Source organism: Sinocyclocheilus rhinocerous, unplaced genomic scaffold (genome assembly GCF_001515625.1).
Source record: "Sinocyclocheilus rhinocerous isolate Xijiao unplaced genomic scaffold, SAMN03320098_v1.1 scaffold650, whole genome shotgun sequence".
In the NCBI taxonomy this organism is placed as follows: domain Eukaryota; kingdom Metazoa; phylum Chordata; class Actinopteri; order Cypriniformes; family Cyprinidae; genus Sinocyclocheilus; species Sinocyclocheilus rhinocerous.
In genome coordinates this window covers 640795-665556 of record NW_015638019.1, presented here as the reverse complement: position 1 = coordinate 665556, position 24762 = coordinate 640795, and the positions used below count along the sequence as shown (strand labels likewise).

Here is a 24762-nt window from a genome sequence, read left to right as displayed (position 1 = left end):
GTGCAAGGATATGTTTGCAGATTCTGCACTGCACATGACCAATTGGCTCACTGTTTGCCGTGGTAATCAAATCAAAACTCTTCCAAAATGCAGCTTTTCCCGATGCATTGGGAACTTTTAGTAACTCCCCACGCTCCTACTTCTCCCTGATGCCGTGCATGGTCAACTGTCACCTGTATGTTAATGTGTGCGTATATGCGTTGCGTAGGCAATGTATAATATTTATAATATAATCAATATAACAATATTTCATACAGTAGCCTATGTGTGCTCTGCACGTATATAGCACAATAAAAGGAGAGAAGCTATATGAGCCCAAGTCCGACCCGAGCCCGATCTGTAAAAAAAAAAAAAATGGCCCGAGCCCGGTCCGAATGGACTCAGCGTGTCGGGCCCCGTAGGGCTTGCAGACCTCTAGTGTGTAGGCCTTCTTGCATTATTATTCTGTTACATTATGATTATATATTCAGTGGCATAAAATGGTCTTTAAAAAAACAATAATATCGCTTATCGCAATTATTTCTGCGGCAACATATCACACAACAAAAAGTTGTTATCGAGACAGGCCTACGCGCGAGTACTGAATGTAGTTGTCTTTCGCACACAAATGCTTTTTAATTGCTTGAATTTTTTAATTAACAAGGTTTAAAAACACATGCAAATGATCAAATTTCATGACGATGCTGCAGTGGCCCGATCGGGCAAGTGACAAATCCGTCTACTGTCCCGAACATCTTTCACGCTGGCCCCGGGCAGTCCTTATTGTAGCGCCCTGTATATATATATATATATATATATATATACACATACATATATACACACACATACTACACACAGTCTTGTCTGCAACTATATAATCTACAATTTATGACTAAAAATCTGTCAACACTGACATAAAGCAGATATTCAAAATGCACCATTTTTACAACATGATTTCGACCACAACATGTAGGCAAAATAAACAAGCCTTGTATTTTAACTACTACTAAATAAGGATCAATGGAATAGTCTAAGAATGTATCATATGGGTTCAGAAGACTTGAAATAAGTAAAAATAAAAAAAAAGTCATATGAATCGCTTTTAAGGAGCTTTTGATGTGTTTTTTCCTGTGTAGTGCTTGACTGAAAGATCAATATGATCCTACTGTATGGAAAACATTTGCAGGACGAAAACTCAGCAGCATAAAATCTCTAAACAACATGAGTACAAGTAAATAACAACAATTTCCATTTTGAACAGTTCCTTCAATGCACAAAATAGACCATGAAGGTTCCCTACCTGTGCATGATCAGTGATGTAGAGTCCAACATTTTCACAATCGCTGATGTTGCAGTGTTTGATGGTAGGTCCGGCACCCTGACCACTTACACACACCGCTGATCCCACTGCACAGAAGATAGAGAGAAACTCCCATCTCAAAACCACCCGATAACAATTACTGTATTTCAGCTAATAAAATATGGTGCTAACAACACCAAGGTCATGGGTTTAATTCCCACATATACATTACTGATATGTATACTTTGAATGCACTGCAAAGTTAGATGAACATCTGCCAAATGAACTGAACATAAATAGGAACTTCTTTTTTTAATTCATCATATGTGAAACAAACGCAATAGGTTGAAGAGCAAACAATTACTTCACAAATAATTTAGATATGAAGTAAGCATCCATGATGACTAGATACACAGATTAGTGACAGGATTTTGACAAACTTTCAAAAGTTTGGAGTCAGTACATTTAAGACATTAATCTTTTAATTCAGCAATGATGCATTAAATTGATCAAAAGTGACAGTAACAAAATGTATAATGCTAGAAAGAATTTGAATGTTCTATTCATCAATGTATCCTGGGAAAAACATTATCATGGTCCACACAAAAATATTAAGCAGCACAACTGTTTTCAACACTGATAAAAACAAGAAATATTATCTGATTATAAAATCAGCATATTAGATTACATTTCTGAAGGATCATGTGACACTGAAGACTGGAATAATAATGGCTCACAATTAAAAGTTGTCCCCTTACAGGAATAAATTACATTTTAAAACATATTAAATTAGAATTATTATTTTTAAAGGGTCATATGATGCGATTTCAAGCTACAAGCTCTTGGTGCATAAAGAAGATCTGTAACAACGCACTGGATAGCTGGCCAATCAGAGCACACCTCACTTTTCAGATCGATGAGCTTTGTAAAAATCGACGCGTTTCAGAAAGGCGGGGCATAGAGGAGAAACAATAATGTACAGTATGTGGAAAATAATGTGTTGTTTTAACCTTAAACCGCATAAACATTTCATTACACCAAATACACAAAATAATGTTCTTTTCAGCAGCATCATATGACCCCTTTAATAGTAATAATATTTTACAATATTGCTGTTTTTTTTTTGTTTTTTTTTAAAAGAAGCCTTAGTGAGCATAAGAAACATCTTCCAAAATCATACCAAGCCCAAACTTTTGAATTGTAGTGTATTATGCTAGGGAAGCAGATGAAACATACCTGTGCAGGTACTGCGGATAACACAGTGGTCGATGTTGGGGCTGCAGTTAACTGTGATCTCCAAACAGTGGTGAGCATTATGGTGCTGTGCGGACTTATCATCAGGGTTGAACTGGGGGTAAACCAGAAATATTACACACACTCAAAAACATGATTTGCTGCAAGCTCTAATAAACAGCATCATTGACGATTCAGTGAAAAGCAAGTTGTATTATCTAAAAGACATCATGCAATGATTTAAAAATGCAATGACTCTAATAAGATAATGCACTAATAGAAAAAAGTTGGAAAAGCTGTTAGACTCACCCTGATGGTCATGTAGCCCACATATGCATCTTCAGATCCCTCCATAAACACAAATGTTGAATCTCTAGTGTTTTCAATGACAACCTTGTCAGCTACCTTCCCTGAGGCTAAATGGAAAGAAAACAGGGGTGTAAGTGTCTAGGAATGTAAGGTTAAAAGTTTTAAGATCTAAAGGACATAGGTAACAAAAACAGGGTCATCAGGTTCACCTGCGCCAATCATTGTGATGGGGGATTCAATGTAGATCCATTCATCTGTGTAAATGCCAGAATGCACGAATATCAGGCCATCAAAATGGGCCTCCTGCACCCCTCCCAATGCATCCTCAATGGTGTCATAATACTGCAAATCAGGAAAACACACTGCAATTACAAGGAAGCTGAAAACTCCTCAGTGCATTTATTGAACCATCTTCACAGAAATGAAACTGCTGAAGCCAAAGATCCATACCAGCATATTCTCTCTGCCTTTGTATCTGGCTGGATTACTATAAAAGTGTTCTGCAAAACCAGGCTTTACATGTGCTCCTTTATACTGTGGAAAAAGAAAAACAAAAGCAAAGACTTTATGAACACTTATTCACAAGTTAACAAGATGGAAATGTCAGTAAATTTCATGACCTTTCGAACAGCGAACAGCATTATTACTCTGACAATTTGCAAAATGCCTCACACTGGAAAAATCATCTATGGATTCACATCCATCCTGATGTGAGAAGACAGATGATTATCTACAAACTGACTTATCAAGGACAACAGAATCACAAGCTCTCATACCAACTGCTGAAAGCTCTCTTTCCAGGGGTTTGGTTGCTCATACTCTTCCGGGTTGATCTGGAAGAACTTCCCCGGCTCTGGATGCATCATGGGCCGTGTGTACTCAAACACCTCCATGTATAGTCTCTTCCTATAAATTGCACAAACAGACAAAACAATCACTAAAAATATCAACTTGAATCTGTAACATCTCAACCAATCCACCATTTACAAAACATTACAAAGGCAAATAAGCACTTTCTATATTTCTACCATAATTTCACTACTGTAATGACTTATACACCACTAGTCAGTTACACACTACTGTTCAAAAGGTTTTTTTTATTTTGAAAGAAAGTAATACTTTTATTTAGCAAGGATGCATTAAATTGGTCAAACCCGAGAGTAACTATTGTTACATTGTTACCAAAAATTCTATTTAAAAAAACATTCTGATCTTTTGAACTTTGCATTAATGAACACATCCAAGCAGCACAACTGCTTTTTAACATTAATAATAATAACGTTTTTTGAGCACCAAATCAGCATATTGGAATGATTTCTGAAAGGATCATGTGACACTGAAAATTGGACTAATGGATGCTGAAGTTCAACTTTGCAATCACAGGAATAAAATATATTATATTAAATAGAAAATTGGTATTCTATATTGTAATATGTCACAATATTACTGTCATTACTGTATTTTGAATACATAAAAGTTACTTTTGAAATGAGTTACTTCTGTCTAAAGATCTTACTAACCCCAGTATTTTTGAACAGTATGTTGTTCTTTTGTGGAAGCTGCAAACAAGACTGATATCAAAAAGCCCCAAGAGATGATTTTGCCATTGTGCATACTAGCAATGTCAGGTGTTAAACTCATCTTCCAAAGAGAAGCATTACACTCTTACATTCTTCAGATATCTACCATATTTTTTGCAATATTATTGCCGTCTACCTGTCATGATCATCATAACATAACTTCTCACAGACATTGCAACAATGTGCTGCTTGTCCCTGCATTATGATCTATTAAATCATTTGTAGCCCACTTACGCCATGACATTGCCCTTACAATTCTCAATACTCCTACAATTAAAGAGATTAATGTGCTTCTGCAAATCAATCTATTGTCACTAAGTAAAAATTCTCACCAGAGAATGGGGTCATTTGCAAGCTCACTGAATCGCTTGCATACGCAGGCAGCCTGGCACAGATCCTGCTCCAGCAGGTAGGAGAATATCTTCAGAACGACTTCATCCGGAAGCTTCTCTTGGAGATACTGCTCCGCAGGGGCAGCTGAATAAAGACAACAGGAGAAGAAATCTAAACCGAATTGCTTAGAGCACAATGAATTAATAGCCCTTTGATCAGAAGCTAAACATAATGTAACCACAATTGAATGACCGAGACCACATTCTGCACTCACCTGGCAAGTCCTGGGATTTTCCCGACACTCTTGCACGTTTAGCTCTGTGACCAAAATTTTCTGTGGCTGAAGTGGAGGCTCCCTGCATCACAGATCAGACATTGACTTTTAAACTACTCGTTTTATATTAAAAAGACATCAGAAGGTCAATCTCTGTTAAAAGTGCAAACTAAACAGGGATATGAATCTCAAAGAGTGCACAATCTTTACCTCCATGCTGTTTTTTGTGGGGCACACGGTTCTTTTAGGCAACAGGGACTTTCTACGGAGTTGGTATGGACTGTTTTGAGCTCCTGGACCAGATTCTTCTGCAACCATATCTGCAGGGATGTCCTCATCTACAGAGAGCATAGGAAGAAAAAAATAATAATCCATTCAGCAAAACATATCTCAACTTGCCCTGCACAGGCTCAGACCCCAAGATCCACCGCAAACTCCTGATTTCCATGTGTGCACGTTGAAAACCATGCCTGCTGGCACAAAATAGATCTATTCTCGCAATGAAAACAGTCAAAAAGCAAGCTTTTTGTTGGCCTTCTCCAAAACCATAGCAGCGCAGACAACACTTCCATTATTTACTGAGAACGTCACAATCTGTGGAAAACCTCAAGCTTCAAGACAGCTTGCTTTTTCATATCTTGCTATTTAAGGAGTAAAACTCTTAAAAGCCTTAACTTCTTCCTGTTTTTGCAATCGAAAACACGGTTATATTTTATACATAAAGCAATGCCTAGATTAATTTTGTTCCAGGTAAGATGTGACAAATGCTGTTCTTCAATCAGCTACAAATGTCTTAAAGTTCCCTACCTGTTCACCTCTGTTTGTGTGTGCAAGTTCCCTACCTACCTGTCAATACCTGGTGTACTGATCACCTGAGAGCCTTACAGTCTGTCCTTCCCTACAGCACATTTGGTACCTGGAGACAACATCCAAAAATGAAAAATGAGAATAGCCGCTAAAGCTTGGCGCTGAACGGTCACGAATTTTATGGCAACTCACAGCTGACTGATCCATTGGTAACAAAAACTTTACAGGTGACAAGACAGCAAGGCAACAAGGGTACATCAGGGCCAAATATATAAACAACACCTGCTTATTAAATCCTTATCTGATCAGCTGTGACTCTTCTCAATTTTTCTGTCTGTCTGCCTAGAAAGAGGTACAAAAACAAAGCAGTATGGAGATGCTGCAATTCCTTTCACCTAAAACACAGATTTAAAAACCTGAAGCTTAACATTAAACACGTTTAATGCAAATGCACAGATATTACATGACTCTAATTAAAGTGCAGTGATGGCATGGTAATACCATAGCACTACTTGGTGTATGTCCAAAAAACATGTACAGGTTATACCACGTGATATTAAAATGAATATACTGTGCACTCTCAAGTCAATGCATTGTTTAGACTAATTTCCTCCTTGAAATATTCTACAACTGCAAACGTTTCGCATCACATCAAATGTAAACAATAAGATAATCAAAATGCCCTGATCACTACAAGTCTAAAATGAATCAATAATTCCTAACAAATGCTTAAAGAGCAAAAAAACCTAATGCTTTAACATTTTATCAATGGAAAGCCTGTCAGTGGGGGGTCTGTAACTAAGCTAAACGTGGAAACAAAGGTTTCTGATTGATCACTGCAGATGCACCTCCACCAGCAGAACCCAGGGCCTTGTGCATATCATCTACAAGCCTGCAACAACAACCACTCATGTGATAAATGTCCCATTACGCACATACCCCCGACAAAACAGCAAAGAGAGCCTTTATCAAACCCCGTTTGCTCGCTCGGAGCTCAACTGCGCAGCTAACGTTACTTGCATTAGCTTACGTGCTACCTAGCAGTGTGTAAACACAGTTAACGTCACAGCTACAGCATTGAAAGCTAACCAAAACCGAACAATCACAATGCTGTTGAAGGTACTAATGCGATGCAGCAATAAACAGATAGTGTATTAGTGTTTGGTGTAAACGGACAGTGTTGTGTGTCAATGGCAGCCCACACTGGATACTAGCAGCTACGCAGCGGAGATTTTCCTGCCTAAATCCACTTATCTTTTCCACCTACAATCCATGAGAGGTGGCTTATAACAAAGATAAATCAAGATTTACCTTGTTTCTAGGTTTAAAGCCAACCCGGAAAGATGGTGTGTTAAAAGCTAGCCGTTTACGGTTCTGGCTCGCGAAACCCAAACAAAGCGCGGCCTGGCCTGTATTTATGCGCCTCGACGCTGTGCACACAAACCCTTTTATTCAGGCCGTGCGGCTTCGGATTGGCCGTGTCGGGTCAGATAGATAAAGCACCGTACACGACACGGCACAACATTGAAGTGTTGTTGAATTAAATGCCCCCGTCTCACCTCTTTCTGCGTTGTTTCTTTCCGGCTGCACCGGGCGCGGCCTCGACACTCGCCTGGGTCTCCTGCTGCTCGCTCTGACGGAGTTCATTTGGCGAGGTGACTTTACCAAGAAAAAATACGCGTCCCTCGAACCTTATCCTGTTGTTCTTAGCATTTACACAAATCTCTGGTCTGAAACAAGTCAAATCACCCGTCTAAGCCGAAAAAAGACACCAACCCGGGGCAGTTTTTCTTATTCGGGGTGTTGTTGGTGTGTTTTTTTCGGACAGCTCCCCCCTGTGCTGAGCTCCGTGTCTCTCTCTCCCTCTCTCTCTCTAGCAGGAGGAGCCATTAGCATGGACATGGAGAACATGCACAAGGGGGCACCACTGATATTCGGCAAAAAAGTGTCATTGCTTTTAGATTTTGAATTTCCAATCTTGAATAAAATCTGTTTTAAAGTGTAAACCGCCCTGGTGCCATGAAGCTGAGTTTTGAATGTAACTGCAACTGCATAAAAGCCTTCCCTGGAGCCTAAACCCGTCTCCTAGCTTGGTCAAGGTAGCAGAAGGGGTTAAGGTTCTGGGAGACCAGTTGGCCATCTTAAACCAGCTAGGACCAGACTATCTTAGTCTGTTTTAAGATGTTTTGGATAGAAAACAAACTTACTTGAAAGCATTGCTGTTACAAACCTGACCAATTTTTAAAAATAAGCACTTGAAAATTTCTTAGAGCTCAGTGAAACATGTTTTTCTTGGCTTTATTTTCCAGGTAAACCATGAAAGGGATTTTTAATGCCACTCTAACACTCCGAGATATGATCATTGTGTGCGAGACTCCTATCCTTTAAAATCCAGCTAGTGTATATATTTTAATATTTAAAGACTGTTTTATACTGTGAAAAATATTGTAAATGTATTAAATGGAAGTTTTTCATAATTTAACTTTGTTTATTATATATATAATATAACTATTATATTTGTATTATTTCTTCAATCATTAAGTTTTTCTTCATTTAGTTTAATAGTTTAATGTTTTATTTATAGTTTTTTTTTCTCCAGACCTCCTAGCAATCCACTGCGTCGTCCTGGTGTATTTAGTGCCTTTATAAAATATTGTATTGTTTATGAATCTAAATGTAAATTTAAAATGGTACAAATAAGGTCAGTCTGAAGAACTAAACAAGTTTTTAATTATAATATTAAAACATTAGCTTTGAAAATAGGTATAAAAAACAAATTGAAAAAGTTCAACATTTCCAAATGTATCCATTAGATGGCAACATTGTCACTAACCAAAATTGCTGTTGTGATTTTAACTGACAATATATACACAAAATATTTTTTTTTGAAAGTTTTTACTCTGAGAGAATTTATGACAGAAAGCTTAAGAATGTGGCAACACTTTGCAAAATAACCCGAGAAAAACATCTGAAAAGAAAAGGATGGCGCTAAAATGGAACATATTTCTAATCTACTATAGATTATATCCATTTCCATTATACAAATAATTTTATAGAAATGTTGGACTTTTATCCACTAAGCCAGTGCTCAGGCTGAAGTCAGTTTGACTTTGGCAGAACGTGTCACTATCTCATTGACGAAGCTATTGTTTTGTCCAATGACCTCTGCCTTGAGTTTGCGCAGCTCCTCTTTGACAGCCTCATCAGACATGCCTTCAACAGGCATTGATTTAACCTTAGCCAGGAAAGCCTCGATGATCCTCTCCCCCTCCTATAGGCAAGATTACAGCAAATCAGTTTATCAAATGTAAACATTAAATACATTGAGCAGCAGAGCAAACAAACATGTTTTTCAATCTCACATGTTTCTCCAGGCAGCGTTTCTTGGCTTCGGGTCCAGCTTCCTCCACAGCTCTGGAGATATCTTGGAACTCCTCAAGCTCCAAAGCCTTCTCCCGTGCATTAGCAATCACATGCTTGGGGAAGTTAGCAAGCTCTGCCACATGAATCCCAAAGCTCTGGTCACAAACGCCTAAGTCAAATAAATCACAAACATCATACACCACTAAACACAAAGGAAATGTACAAAAAGTTTTTAGAAAATGTTTCAAGAGTCACGTACCCTTTTTCACCTTGTAGAGCATTGTTAGAGTGCTGTCTGTGGTCAGGGCAGTGACGTGGAGGTTACGGACAGTGGAAACCTGCTGTGCAAGTGTCGTCAGTTCATGGAAGTGAGTGGCAAACAGGCAGAAGGACTTGAGGCGGGTGGCAATGTACTCTGAGATTGCCCAGGCTAGACCAAAGCCATCGTATGTGGATGTGCCTCTGCCCAATTCATCAATAATGATAAGAGAGTCCTCTGTGGCTGATCTAAAGAGTCAAAACGTGACATGCATTCATTACAAACAATTACTGAGGGGCACAATATGGACATATTGTAAATGTATCAAAAGCATAAAAATTAAATATTGTATGCTGGATGCATCTAAAATTCATAAAGCATTGTATATTGTTACATGTGTGTATTAAAGAATATTCCAGGTTCAATACAAGTTCATATGGCCACACACAATACTGATTACTACAAAAATAATTTAGATTCGTACTTCACATTACTCTTGCTAAAAAATGTTTATTATTTGAGTGGTAAAACTGTTTTCATTTCTTTTTAGAGTTTATGGCATTATGTTGTTACAGTGACAAAGATATACTAAATCACATTAACAGGCGTATTGTTTATATCTTGTGGCTATAATACAAAAACAGTATTTTAATATTTACATTTTGGCCCTTCAGCTTAAAGGAATACTCAACCCACAAATGAAAATTTTGTCATGCTGTTCCAAATCTGCATGGATTTATTTCTATAAAATATCTTCTTAAACTATCCACTGAATAATTTTAGTAACCAAACAGTTCTGGTTCCCATTGACTTCCACTGTATTTTTTGTCCATTCAGTGGAAGTCAATGGGAACCAAAACTATTTGGTTACGGACATTCTACAAAATATCTTTTTACCCTCCACCGAAGAAAGCCAGTCATACAAGTTTAGAACAACGTGAGAGTGAGTAAAATGACAGAACTTTGAGTGGACTATCCCTTTAACTTGTACTGAACCCAGAATGTTCCTTAAAAAATAATGTCAAATTTGAGTTCTGACCGAAGAATAGCAGCCGTCTCCAGCATCTCAGCCATAAAGGTGGACACTCCTTTGATCTGGCTGTCCCCTGCACCCACTCGAGCGAGCACGCAATCCACCACACTCAACTCTGCCTCATCACATGGTACAAAACAGCCAATCTGTGCCATCAGCACGATCACACCCACTTGACGAATGTATGTAGATTTACCACCCATATTTGGACCTAAAAATATAAGAAAAAAAGGCTTTTTATCATAAGGATTATAGATTAATGCATTTATGTACATGAAACTACTATTTCATAAACCTATCAAATAAGAGCTTGCCTGTGATGATATGAAACATCTCCTCGCCCCTTCTGAAGGTGACATCATTGGGAATGAAAGCCACATCATCTTGGGCTTCAACACAGGGATGTCTTGCCGCCTTTACAATGAGTCTCCCTGACCCTTTCTCTAGTATTTTAGGCCTTACGTAAGGCACTGGAGCAGCATGGGACACCACAGCAAAACTCACTACTGCATCAAGTTGAGCTATCACCTCATTCAGAGTCTGTACTGGATCCACATAGCCTATGGTACAAACACAGGGTTATTAAACTATTAATTCTTAAAGGAGTAGTTCACTTCCAGAACAAAAATGTACAGATAATGTACTCACCCCCTTGTCATCTAAGATGTTCATCTCTTTCTTTCTTCAGTCGTAAAGAAATTGTTTTTTGAGTAAAACATTTCAGGATTTCGCTCCATATAATGGACTTCTATGGTGCCCCCGAGTTTGAACTTCCAAAATGCAGTTTAAATGCAGCTTCAAAGGGCTCTAAATAATCCCAGCTGAGGAAGAAGGGTCTTATCTAGCGAAACGATCGGTTATTTTCTAAACAAATTTACAATTTATATACTTTTTAACCTCAAACGCTCGTCTTGTCTAGATCTGCGTGAACTCCGTTTTTTCTGGTCGAAGACAATTAGGGTAGGTCTAACTCCAACTTCAAAATCATCCTACATCGCTGCAGAAGTGCCGACCCCAGTGTTTACAATGTGAACATGCAAAGAACATCAAATGCCCTTTACAAAAAAATGGCAAAACAGCGATGTAGGTCGATTTTGAAGTTGGAGGAGAAAATGAGATAGGAGTTTTTCAACATACCCTAACTGTCACGAACTGGAAAAAACAGAGTTAACGCAGAGCTAGACAAGACGAGCGTTTGAGGTTAAAAAGTATGTAAATTGTAATTTTTTTTTACAAAATAACCGATCGTTTCACTAGATAAGACCCTTCTTCCTCGGCTGGGATCGTTTAGAGCCCTTTGAAGCTGCATTTAAACTGCATTTTGGAAGTTCAAACTCAGGGGCACCATAGAAGTCCATTATATGGAGAGAAATCCTCAAATGGTTTGAACAAAAAACTAAATTTCTTTACGACTGAAGAAAGAAAGACATGAACATCTTGGATGACAAGGGGGTGAGTACATCATTTGTAAATTTTTTGTTCTGGAAGTGAACTACTCCTTTAATGTGCCAACAACATGATTAACTGAAAACAGCTTAATGTTAGTAAGCAAAATGGCTAAAGACTAACATGTTCAATACATATTAGGATCTATAAACATTTGTGGATTAATGTTGATTACCACAAGAAATAATTTTAAACTATAAACTGGGCCAAAGTCAGTTTGAAATAAAATGGACCAAGTTTTATGGAATATTCATGTTTCATCCATGTTTTTATTGTATTTTACAGTAATGGTTCAGAAAGAGCTTAATCTCACTCTAAAAATAAATCCGCAAAAATAGAGCACCATGTACTGTTATTAATATGAGGGAATTTTCCCATTGCATTGCGTTAACATTTAATCCAGAACATTCCTTAATTACAATCAAAGAAAATAAATAAAAAATACACATGGAAGAGTTTAAAAAACCCATTGAACAAGGCTTTAAAAATGATCGATTCTCACCTGCAGCTATGCTGATGATCTCTTTGACAATGGCATTTTGAGCCTCTTCATACTCTTCTCTGCTTTTAGTGTACTCTTCATTCAAAGAGCTCAGCTTACTGTAAAAAAAGACAACCCCATCACTCACTAAAAACTCTAACCAGTAGTTGCACCAGTATTTAAACATCGCCTTCAACATCTCTCTTGCCTGTTAGTGAATCGCACTCCATTCTTTTGAACATCTAAAGTAGTGAATTTCTTGTTGTTGCGAAGACTCTTCTCTTCTTTGCATGTGACTCGGAAAAAGTACCCAATCTGTGCGTTGGATTCAAGCTTCACAGTCTTAGCTGCTTCCAGCCCTAAAGCAAAACAAACAATTGGTTTTGTTACTAGTTTATCATTAAAATGCTTAATATTTCCACATTATGCTCACCTACCAAGTTCACGAGCCGCACTGTTCAGGGCCGCCTGCATGGCTTTCTCCAAACGATCCATGTTCTCCCTGAGCTCACTCAAGGTGGGATCAAATAAGGGTTTCACCAGGAACTCATGATGCTCAACCTGGACAACAAAAACAAGAGTGGCATACATTTGAGGAATTCCAGATTTTAGCCAGAGCAACTTGCAAACTAAGCTTAAAGTTTGATTGAAGCACAGAGTGTAGATAGCAACAGCAGACCTGGTTCATGTCCAGTGTGGTTTCAATCATCTCCTGATATTTGGAGAAGTCAGAGACAAGGTCGTTGAGGGGAGAGATGAATGCTGCGTGCAGGAGGACCTGATGTTTCCCTAAACAAAATACAGCTGTCACTCAGTGTGTTGCTCCACAACAAACTTTGTTGCTCAAATGCAAATAAGGTGGTTAACGGGCAACATTTTGCTCACCACAGTATCTCTCCAAGGCCAGCACCAGACTCGGCAGTTGCCCCACAGCCTGATAGACTCGGTAACAGTCTTGTAAATTAGAGCTCTGACGCTGGAACTTCTTTGCCATTCGGTTCAGGTCTGGAAAACGGCGGAGAAGATCCTCTTGACAACTCTTCCTCAGCTCAGAGTCTTCCACAAAAGTCTCCACAAGATCCAGTCTGCACATCATGACCACAAATGTGTAATAAAGTCAGAGACAAAAATAAACCCTCTATAAATGTTAAAAATATGCTACACCCATCCACAAGATACTTAAACAAGATCAAGACAAAAGAGCTGCTAATGATGGTCAACTGATCAAACCATAGTTCAGTCTCATCTTTTCTCATTAATTTAAGTATTTAATACTTTTCTTCAGCAAGCATGCATTAAACTGATCAACTGTCACAGTAAAGACATTTTTATTTCAGATAAATACGGTTCTTTTGAACTTTGTTTAAATAATCTTGAAAAAAAAAATATTACAGTTTCCACAACTGTTTTACAACATTGAAAACAATAAGAAATATTTCTTGAGGACCAAATCAGCATATTAGAATGATTTCTGAAGGATCATCGTGTGACAGACTGGAGTAATGGCTGCTGAAAATTCATTGGAATAAATTTCATTTAATAATATATTCAAATATTAATATTCTGTAAAGTTATGATGGTGACCATAAAAGACTTTTCAAAAATTCTACCATCCCTAAACTTTTAAATAGGAGTATAAAATCATAATTATTGTCTCATTGTATGTTGTTTTGTATGAAGCTCAATTCCATAAAAAAAAATTTTTTTTAATTAGATATAGATATAGATATATAATACTTCTTAGTTTTATAATATATATATATATATATATATATAAAAAAAAATCAGCATTAGGAAAAAACTAAATCTTAAACGACTTAAACATCCTATACCATTAAATAAATATGTTTCAGATTGAATCAAAGAATGACATCCAGATTTAAAGGTATATGTAATAAAAAAAATTCACCTTTCTTCTATCTTGTTTTTGTCAACGAGAGGCTGTTTGATCCACTGGTTGACCAACCGCTGTCCTTGTGGGGTACGACATTTGTTTAAAAGGCCTGCCAGAGAGTGAGTGCCTGTAGCATCATCAGAAGACCCCTGAGAAATCATAGAGGTGGAACATATCAGAACTCACAATAACCCTTCACTGAACAAACTGCATATTTCTTGTTTTTGAATGACCCCTGACCTGGAAGAGATTCAGAGCCTGCACAGCAGCATTATCCAGACGCATGTACTGGTTGAGGTCAAAGGTGGTTATCTTGAAGGAACCAAAATTGGCCTCATCTGAGAGAAGCTCCAGGTATTTGATGACGGCTTGTAAGCAAGATATTGCAATCTGGAAAAAAGCAATAACCTGATTAATTCTCCTGGCAAGAACCTGGAATTACACATGTCTAAATTGTGCTGCTGAGCCCCAAACCTGTTTCTCCATCTCTGGAAGTGCAGCACTGGACACAGTCTCTCCCTTACGGGCCTTCAGGAGCCGATTCAGATCCTGCACAATGTATTTGGTTGTGAACTCTGATTTCTTCCTGTCTGTGAGCAGAACGCCACCACGCTGCACCACCTGAATTATGAACAGCAACCAGCATGTAAGAAATAATAATTATGATTAAGGTTATACAATCTTGTTCTAGGGATGCACCAATATTAAAATTCTGGCTGATATGATAAGCTGCAGATTTTTTCTTCTTTCTTTTTTTCCATTTTGTCTGATAACCAATAAATGGCCTATATTAAAATACTGTTTTTTTTTTGTTTTTTTTTCAAAATAAAAAATTTAAATCAATCATTTTAAATGGTACAAGTGAACTTAAGCATCACAGCATTATAATGTAGAGCATAACAAATTTATATTAATTTCGATTTATTATTTTGCATTACATTTAAAGAGGGCATAATTCACAACTGACAAGATGGGCTGTTAATAAAACCTGACTATCTATGCAGTAGAAACACATACAAAAAGTGAAATCAGTGCGACATGACTAGAGAAAACAAAGAAAGGTGGTTGTGGCTTTTCTTTTTGGTGCGAAGTCAGAATTGTGAATTATAAACTCAAACTTGAAAGAAAAAAGTTAGAATTGCGAGATATAAGCTCTGTATGTCACAGCTAAAAAAAAAAAAAAAAAAAAAAAAAAACTGTGAACGTCACAATTGCGAGATGTTAACTAAGAATTGTGAGATATAAACTCGGAATTGCAAGAAAAAGGGTCTGAATTTACACATCAATATGAATCCTATATATTGTGCATCTCCATATTGTTTCATAACACACAATCTGGCATCTATAAGCAAGTTACCTGTCTGAGTTTCCCAAGGTCTCCACCTGCATCTCCTCCAGGGAGCACACACTCTTTGGGCCCGATCTGCACAAGAAGAGCCTCCAGATTGGAAAACTGATCGTTGTCTGGGAATTCACACACACCGAGTTTCCTGAGGGTGCTGTCCACATAGCCAACACCGACGACACGCTGTCCATCGGCCCCGGTGCCAAGACGAACCCCGACAACACCGGCAGCTCCCTCCCCAGGACCTCCTCCACTGCCAAACAAAATCTCCTCAAACTGGGTCAGGTTTCCTGGAGACGCCTGGGATGCAAAACACAAACATGATGAGGTAATACACGGAGAAAAATGTTATTAAACAAACAGTGAAGACTGCAAGTTACCTTGTAAGATATCTGCCAGTCATGTTCTTTGCTGCTCTTACTGGCATTTTTGTATAACTCCACCCGGTACTGCCTGACCAGCAGCAGGTCCCTCACAAATGACTCAAAGTTCATCTTACTGAGGACCACACTCTCCAACCTCTTATTGCCTGCGTTTTTAAAATACAAAGAACCTTTATTAGACATAATTGTTGATTTAACAATACAAACAATTTTTAAGTTTCTCACAAACTGATATTATACGGATGCGGTTTAAATAAGGTGTAAATATTTGCACAACAGAAAGAAACAAAGAACCAAATATCTTTAATGAACTGACTATTTTATTAAATAATTCCATAAGTTAGCAGCCAACCTGTGCCCAGATTTTTGATGACTCCATTCGTCTTGAAAACCTCCTTGGCTGCAAAAACCGCATCTTTTCCGTGCACCGTATAGTAATCGTTTCGATCAAATACTCTCACGGTGGTGTCCGGTTTCTCGGGCATGGAAAAATAAAAATTCAGAAATCCATGTTCAGACGCACTGTCCATGGACAGATTTTGTTTAGGTTGCACCGCCATGCTGGAATCTCCCGCCACAGCACAGGCGCGCCAGGAGGGTCAAAGGCAAACGGGGCGGAGTTAAAATGACGACAATAACCCACAATTTATACACAGAAGCGTTATTTTGTGGTTTTTGTGGATAAAAAAAAAGCGTTATTTTGTAACAAATCTGTAGATTGGGAAAAGAAACAAGCCCTCAGTTGTAATGTTTACCCTTATTTCTCTTCAGCATTTTTCTTAAAAGGATTTGAAAACTTTTGGGATATTGGGAAAATTGGGGTGTGTGGTAAGGATTAGTGTTTTTGATGTGGTTTTATTTATTTTTTCATTTTTTTCTAATAAAAAATGTAACATTATAAAAATAGCCTACTTAATGTACAATTATATAATTATTAATATATTTAATTATATTCATAATTTAATTATGAATACATTGTGTAAATACCATACAAATGTACTTTGCACACCCAAATGCCCACATTTTATAAATTAACTAGAATCATGTTCGCCTTATACAAAAAAGAAAGAAAAAGAAAAAACAATTCTAAAAGGTAAACATATGATTTGACTGAAAACATATCATAAAGTAATTGAAGTTTAAGTCAAAAGTATTTTATCACAATGTCATTATTGATGTTATTATTGTAACTATGTATAAAACATTTATTTTCTGTGTTCTTGTGGGGGGAAAAATCCAACAAGGTGTGCACAGATTGATGTTGTTTCATTATAATTATAAGTCACCTCTTTTGTGAACTGGTTTTAGGGAGTCACAGAAAATTATGATAAATTGACCAAGAATGAATGAACACATAAATACATTTTATTAAAAGAGAACTGAGAATAACATAATCTGTTACATTAATAATATAATATGAAAAAGCCCTTGTTCCAGGGTTTTACTGACTTGTATTTACTCATATAATATGACACAAGACGTCGTTGTTTAACCTGCAACTATAGCTGCCATAATCAACTGAATATGCCTGAATCACAGCTAAAACTGATTGAAAATAGTTGTTTTGCATGTGTCGGGTTAATCACAGATCAGCGAGATCATATTTAATGATGGTTATTTGTTTCATTCCCTGGGACAAGATAACCATCCATTCTGTATGAAGCTGTAATTAAAGGCCTGATCACTTGAGCCCTCACTCTGAGCTTCACTCACACACATGGGCTGGTATAAAGCTACGGCAAATTGCTGAAAAACAATAGTACCTTTTAGCTTGCTTCATGTGTTTAACATGTTAACTATCCCTTTAAGAGATATGGGTTTGGAACCCAAACAGAAGCAGAAGTTGCAATAGCAGTTAAGTATCACCTGGTGTCAGAACTGAGCTGGTGAGGCCAGAATGAAAAGCGATCCATCTCTGCAGGGATTCTACATGAAAGACTCCTTACATAACAGCCACTTCAGCTGTGTGCCTCTCTAAAGTATTTTCACTTCATTCACTGAATGAACAGACCTGGAAATCAGCTGTGGCAAACATTTGATCTGCATTATATTCTTCTAAGCACACTTTGCATGTGTACATAAATGTAGGTATAGTCAAGTACTGAGTATATATGCATACATACTGTATGTACACACATGCAACCTTGTTCCTCTGAAACGTATAAGTCGCTTTCCAAACTTGAGAAAACAGGTTGAAGGACAAACCAAAGCTGCAGAGGCATTGCTACATCTATTTTAGCAGTTCTCTCCCTTATGGGTCTGTTTTTACACCTACAATTGTGTCCTATTCAAGGTTTGTCCTTAAAGAAATTATTCACTTAGAAATTAAAATTCTTTCATCATGTATTCACCCTCATGTCGTTTCAGATCTGTATGACTTCTTCTGTGGAACAAAGAAGATCATTTGAGAAAGATAAATTGAGAGAAATGTATTTTTGATGCAATGAAAGTCACAATGGTAACTAAAAGTGTTTGACTGCCAACAATATTGGGTTACCAAAATATCTTCTATTATGTTCCTCATAAGAAAGCAAGCTGTACGTTTGCAATGACATGAGGCTGAGTACATTTAAATTTTTGCATGAACTGTCCCTTTAAGATGACACTCTCATTTCTTGCTTTATCCTTCAATCAAAATTCAATCAGAAAATCACTTCTTCTGCATGGAAAACTTAGAGGAGTAGTTCACCCAAAAATGAAAATGTGTTGAAAATTTACTCACTGGAGAAAGCAATATTATGGATCGAGGACTTTTAACTGGAAGCAACCATTTTCAGTTCAAAGCATCTTAATGATGAATTTGTTCATTACAAACAGAGATTTTCACTTCACAAGATGTTAACTGATGAACTGGAGTAGTGTGGATACTTGTGGATTACTGTGATGTTTTTATCAGCTGTTTAAACTCTCATTCTGGTGGCATTCATTCACTGAAGAGGATCAATCGGTGAGCAAGTATGTAATGCTAAATTTCTATAAATCAATTCAGATGAAAAAACTAATTCATCTACATCTTGGATGGCCTGAGGGTGAACACATTTTCAGCAAATGTTAATTTTTAGGTGAACTCTTCCTTTAAGTCTTTACCTAGAAACAGTTTCATCAGGTTGATAAATAAAATTGTTTGGTTAGGTATGTTTACAAATGAATACTGTATAGGGACTGCTGCCACAAAGTATACTTGCCAAATGATGTATGTAAGCAACCTGTGTCTGTTTCAGTCCTATTAATATTAGAGGTATTGTTCTCCGATGAATTCCATATGGGCCGAGTTAGAGAGTGTTGGTTCTCTGCAGTGGCCTTTCGTAGGCACTTTAACCTACCATGTTTGAGCATTTTATTTGCAGCAATTAAAGCTATCTTTTTCTACTGCATATCTGCAAAGGGCAATAAAGAGGGATGTGACATAATTTATACCCACTGTAGACAGAAAATCGGTGCTTCTAAATCTAATCCTATTCAGTGCTGCAGTCATGTATTCTTTGAATCTTATTATTGAATGTATTGTTTTGTTTACACGTCATGCATATGCATTCAGGCAGTTTATTATATCGCCTCCTTTATAGATATATTATGTCAACATTAAGAACAATGTGTACTTAAAAAGACTGCATTATCTAAATATAATAATTTCAATTATGAAGATAGCCAAATCTCTCTAAACACTGAGCATCAAAACCATTATATCACTGATCTCTTAAAGCTCCTGATGTTAATAAAAAAGTACTCTTTTTCTGTCCATTTAATTCTTATTTATTTATTGTTCTTATTGAGAAATCTGACAGAGGTGGTATTATGTGAATATAAATCCCCTTTTTAAATCGGCTTTACTGCCAAAGATCCAGAGTTTGTCTGTTACAAGTCAAGATTCAAGCGTGTGAATTCCATAGTGGTTAAAATCTGAATTGAATTTTCCAGAATTGAATTTGAAACATCCTCCATCCATTCCAGACGGACAGCTGATGTCAGTTTGGTATAAATTATGACCATAATTATATGTATCTTTCACAATTTTGTGAAGTTTGCCTAACAATGACGACTGCTGCCTACTATTCAACTACACGATTTTTGGCGGTCATTCAAAAAAGAGAGAGGGAAACAGATGGACACTCAGAAAGGGAAAGACAATCTCAGTCACGCTCTTTTTCCTTTATGTACAGCTTCGTCAACACTACCACACATACACAGACACACGTGTGTACAGCCACACACGGGTCTATGTTGGGAAACCGGATCCTGGTGTTACAATGTCTGCCAGTGTTCGGTACAAAGCCTCAATGTGCATTAAGAATGAATAGGTCTTCAGTTTCATGGCCCTCACTCTGAGTAAACACCTGAGTGGTCAGGGGCTCTTTATACCAGTGATTATCAACCATCTGTGTCTCAAATGGCCTTTTATGTCCTCAATTACCCATTCACAGACACTGGCATCTTATTACCAAAGTTCTTGGCATAGTCGAAGGCGATACCTGGATATATGGCTTAGTTGGACTCATTTTACTAGATTAAAATCCTCAATATGAATTAAGTTGAATATGATAATGATCATTTTTCAGTGCCACGTTTATAGTGCCATATTAATTTATCTGTACCATAATATTTGTCATCATGATATTTTATGGCACTACAGTGTTGTCCAAACCATATCACATTCACATTACAAGGCCATAATAAAAATGTAAAACAATATTAAAAATTAAATCTGATGGTTTTAGTCCATTTTTTCTCTATAGCAACACACACACACACACACACACACACATTGTATCACTGTTATTTTAGTATTCTTTTTTACTATTATAGTATTTATAATTTTTTAGCTTTTATTTTTATGTTTTTAGTTTTTATTTTACATTTAGTTTAAGCTTAATTAATTTTGTTATGTGATTTTGTCATTTTTGTTATTTTTTCAGCTTTTATCTTTAATTTATGCTGATTTAAGTTTTATTTTTAATAATTTTAATACTTAAACTTACTGTATTTCAGTTAGTTGCCAAGGCAGCATGTTTTTTTACATTTAAATTTGTATTAGATTAAAAATTTTATTAGAACTTAAACATAAAGTTAATCTTTTTTATTTTATTTTAGCTTTATTTCAATTAACAAAAATAATGATGATGATAAATATATATATTTGATCCTCTAACATAACATTTGTTTTTATTCCAACAAATGCCCTTGAAAGCTCATTTTTATGTTACCTCCCAAGCAAAGTATTGCACACATAATCTAGCCATTTAAATAATAGCATTGCATAAAAAAACGAAAAAGTTAATTTTTTTATGTTGTGTGGAGGCCTAGAAAGACAGATTAAAATCTTACAGGAATTACATTGTTTTAAGATACCAGACGCCACTCTATGCATCCAGACAGTGCGGAAACTTTTAGGTAACCTGAAAGAGGCATTAAGCACACATGTTGCATGTGTTGTGGGTATAACCACTGCATGATTCACTCTTTCCCTTGGTTTTACAAGCTCTGGAAAGGCAAGCATGCAGGAACCACCCAAGTTCATGCTGTACTGTTTTAGACGTAACTGTTTTCTTAAAAGGAAGTTTGATTCAGTCATCTCCTTTCTGGAGACGTGGTGGTTAGAGGTGAGGTGGTGCAGAGGCATGGAAAACATCTGGGGTAAATAATGAACCCTATGATCCAAGAGCACCTAAGACGAATACAATGCAAATGTATCACATTAACAATACTGAGGGCGGTTCACTCAACTGATAATCTCAGTTGCTCCTGCTGTTTTTTGGTATGAAAATGCCTCTACCACCCTCAGAAACAGTCTGTCTTCTCATCCCTTCAATATCCAACAGTCCTGGGACATGGCCAGAGACAGGTGGCCTGCGAGGAGGGAGCTATAAGGCAGTTGAGCATTGAGAAGCTGGCTAGGCCTTGATAAACAAGGCAGGATCTGGTTGATGGCATCACTACTTTTGGTGCTATTGTTACTGAATTTCTTAAGTTGTATTAATCAATCTCCTTTCTTTACGATGCAGGCCTATTGATTTGCGTTTCCTTTATTGTTTTGTTCAGTCAATGATAAAAAAGCAGATATACAGTAAGTGCCTTAAATGACCATTCAACAATAAAACATTAATAAGATATTTTGTTAAGAGCTTATGCTAAAAACTATAACGGTGGAATATCTTAATAGAAAGGCCACTGTTTTAATAATCATTAATAATAACATTTGAATAATTTTATAAGAATAGGGAAGTTCACACCGTAACTATAAAGATAGCAACATAGAGGAACAATATTGTTGGAATCACTTTCAGAATTATTTTTTTCCCAGCTATGAACAGTAAAAGCATTGACAACCAATCAGAATCCCCCTGACTTAAATGACACATAAATGCAGTGGGCGCTTTACAATAAAAAAAACAGTGTGTGTGTGTGTGTGTGTGTGTGTGTGTGTGTGTGTGTGAGTGTGTGAGTGTGTGTGTGTGTGTGAGTGTGTGAGTGTGTGTGTGTGTGTGTGTGTGTGTGCTAACATAGGCCAAGTTTTCGTTAGGTGTGATCATGTCTTAAATGTTCATTATAATTACACAAGTTGCACAACTTTCCTTTGTTTACACATTTAATACACATTCTGAAAAAAGGTTATTTGAATCTAAAAATTGCACAATGTGTGTATAAATTACAGCCCAACACCATAAAATTAAGCTTCTATGGAAAACATATATGTTTTCTTATCTGTGTGAAGATGCATTATAAATATTAGAACCATACTAAGAAATTTGGATACACTTTACATCAATTTTGGGTTTTATGTAATTTGAAAAAATCTTAACATTTACCCAGAACATTAACACTATAATTTTGGCCCCCTAAGGGTGGAATTCACAATGGCTCAGGTGATTCCCTATTTCAGCTCTAAATTACACGGCATTTATGACCGGGCAAATTCTACAGTGTGTGACCAGGGAGTGACGCATTGCAGGTACAAACGAACCAATCAGAGCCATCCGCACAACCGAAACGCGTTCAGTATTCTTCCGCCGTCAGATAGTCCGCCTGCACTTGTGCCTCAACACCAGCCGATAGCGCAATACAATACCGTATCGTTTTTGAAGAAGGACATATATCACGTTTACTCAAGCTTAGTTTAGTTTCGTGGTCAAATATCGCGGCATTTCCGAAGCACCGCTAGTCAGAATGCAGTGCGGTTGGCGGATGGATACAGGAAGATGGGAGGTGTTTATGTACGACCGTTAAGGCAGGTCTATACCAATATTCCGACCACCATTTGTGAATCTGTCACGGAGACGGAGGGAGACAGACAGAGAAAAAGAAAAAATGGTGAGTGCACGCTAATATTTATAACAAATGATGGATATGCGTTAATGAAAAGATATATGATCTTAACAAATATTTGCGCGGAAGCAAAGAAGTCAAGAAACAGAAAAAGAGTTTTCTTCAGTCGTTTACATAAATATGCCGCCAAATTTACTACTACAGTGGATGGACAGAATGAAGGAATATAAGTTACCCACCGCCTCGCATCTCCTATTGCTTCGGGCTTTACTGTATTTTTTTGTCATAGTCCGCTTGATTTTAATATCACAGGCTAAAACGAAGAAATTATGCGCTAACGTAAAGGAAGTAACAGTTACTAAACTTTAGAGGTCTGCTTGAACCCATTCACTTTCAGTTTTCACATTGACAGCGTAACGTACTTTTTTTTTTCTAAACGTAGAATTCGTTTCTCTTTAAGCTCTGTTTGAACAGAAAGTATCCTGGTTGGTTTAACTTAGTTGTTAAGTTGGACAGCATCATATGTAACGTTAACTTGTAAAGCTAACTTTAGCCATAACGGGCTTCGGTAAGAAAAGTAGCTGGTTAAACCGACTAAAACTGTGATGTAGTGTGTTTTTTGCATAAATTCGTGGAGGGTACATTTATTCTAATTCTTGAACCATCTTAAGATATTAATGTTCAGTATCACACCTGTTTTGCTCATATATCCGTTGATTTTAATATGTATATGCGTGTTAAAACGTAACGTTAGTGATCAGATTCAGTCATTATGAAATAGCCTGCAGTATTCTTACTAGGTTACTCGAGCATTATGACACAGGGCTACTATAACAATAAAAAGGTTAAAATGACTATCTATAGTGCCACGAGGGAATAGTTCACAAAATACCGCGAACCAGGTGGGTGGATGATGAACTGCTGTTGTTAGGAGTGTCTAAATACCGTCGCTATGGTGGGACTTTATTCTCTCCAGCTGGTGTCGTAACCTTTAGAGGGAGGGAATCTGAGGTCTTTGTTTGGTCTCGCACAGGTTGCTAGACGTTGATGTCAGAGAACCAAAACACTATGAATTCTTAGTGAGTTTGTTCTCCACACCATTTAGTAATATGGTTGTTTGTCATCTCTTCCCATCCCCAGGCTGATCAACTCACAGAGGAGCAAATAGCTGGTAAGGACATGCTTTTTCTTTTCTTACACACCCCTTCAGAGTTTCTGGACTGGATTATGGCATTTTGCAATACCCTGGCTGTTCCAGTTTGCTATAATTGCTATTTTGTTGCCTTTTAAGGTTGTAACTTAGTCAAATCTGTGTGAATGGATGGTTTATTGCTTCCTTGAATGTGCAGGCTCATAACTTTTACAGCATCTAACAAGAAATACGTGAATCTAAACTATAACAGATGCTGTACAGAAGCTATAACAGATACTGTACAGATAAGTGTAACTGTAATTTAAGTAAATTTGTTAAATTAGTACTTTT

At 37.1% G+C, this 24762-nt stretch overlaps 3 protein-coding genes across 8 annotated transcripts in view; 1 reads left to right on the top strand and 2 right to left on the bottom strand.

Annotated features, from left to right (window-relative positions):
• LOC107749363 (F-box only protein 11-like) overlaps window positions 1-7691 on the bottom strand; it is a 20137-nt gene extending 12446 nt beyond the window's left edge. Inside the window, exons 1-11 of one of the 6 annotated variants that reach the window (XM_016564488.1) lie at window positions 7375-7447; window positions 5855-5924; window positions 5219-5346; window positions 5009-5090; window positions 4734-4878; window positions 3598-3727; window positions 3272-3355; window positions 3031-3163; window positions 2822-2928; window positions 2516-2627; window positions 1280-1386 (exon numbers count right to left, since the gene is read on the bottom strand). In XM_016564488.1, coding sequence (XP_016419974.1) covers window positions 1280-1386; window positions 2516-2627; window positions 2822-2928; window positions 3031-3163; window positions 3272-3355; window positions 3598-3727; window positions 4734-4878; window positions 5009-5090; window positions 5219-5326 — 1008 coding nt within the window. In that variant the 5' untranslated portion in view covers window positions 5327-5346; window positions 5855-5924; window positions 7375-7447. Of the gene's footprint in view, window positions 1-1263; window positions 1387-2515; window positions 2628-2821; window positions 2929-3030; window positions 3164-3271; window positions 3356-3597; window positions 3728-4733; window positions 4879-5008; window positions 5091-5218; window positions 5347-5854; window positions 5925-6007; window positions 6058-6097; window positions 6114-7126; window positions 7191-7374 lie in introns of those variants that run through there. The other 5 variants (XM_016564490.1, XM_016564489.1, XM_016564492.1 and 2 more) reach the window with 5 other exon arrangements.
• Window positions 7692-8702: 1011 nt separating this feature from the next.
• On the bottom strand, window positions 8703-16632 carry LOC107749362 (DNA mismatch repair protein Msh2-like). The gene is made up of 16 exons (XM_016564486.1): window positions 16372-16632; window positions 16017-16165; window positions 15649-15936; window positions 14766-14912; window positions 14532-14681; window positions 14307-14440; window positions 13283-13482; window positions 13077-13186; window positions 12835-12958; window positions 12606-12756; window positions 12419-12516; window positions 10785-11030; window positions 10477-10681; window positions 9438-9685; window positions 9178-9347; window positions 8703-9086 (listed from the first exon to the last, which is right to left on the bottom strand). Exons 1-16 carry the CDS (start codon window positions 16577-16579, stop codon window positions 8904-8906), a joined length of 2811 nt encoding a protein of 936 aa, XP_016419972.1. The 5' UTR covers window positions 16580-16632; the 3' UTR covers window positions 8703-8903.
• Window positions 16633-23236: 6604 nt separating this feature from the next.
• LOC107749361 (calmodulin) overlaps window positions 23237-24762 on the top strand; it is a 5099-nt gene continuing 3573 nt past the window's right edge. The window contains exons 1-2 of the mRNA XM_016564484.1: window positions 23237-23324; window positions 24420-24450. Coding sequence (XP_016419970.1) covers window positions 23322-23324; window positions 24420-24450 — 34 coding nt within the window. The 5' untranslated portion in view covers window positions 23237-23321. The remainder of the gene's footprint in view (window positions 23325-24419; window positions 24451-24762) is intronic.

Coding starts and splice junctions, on each gene's coding strand:
- LOC107749362 (XM_016564486.1), bottom strand. CDS start 16,579: ATGGCGGTGCAACCTAAACAAAATCTGTCCATGGACAGTGCGTCTGAA. Junction 14,682..14,765: donor TTCCAGAGATGGAGAAACAG/GTTTGGGGCTCA, acceptor GCTTTTTTCCAG/ATTGCAATATCTTGCTTACA. Junction 9,686..10,476: donor GAGACGGCTGCTATTCTTCG/GTCAGAACTCAA, acceptor TTGACTCTTTAG/ATCAGCCACAGAGGACTCTC.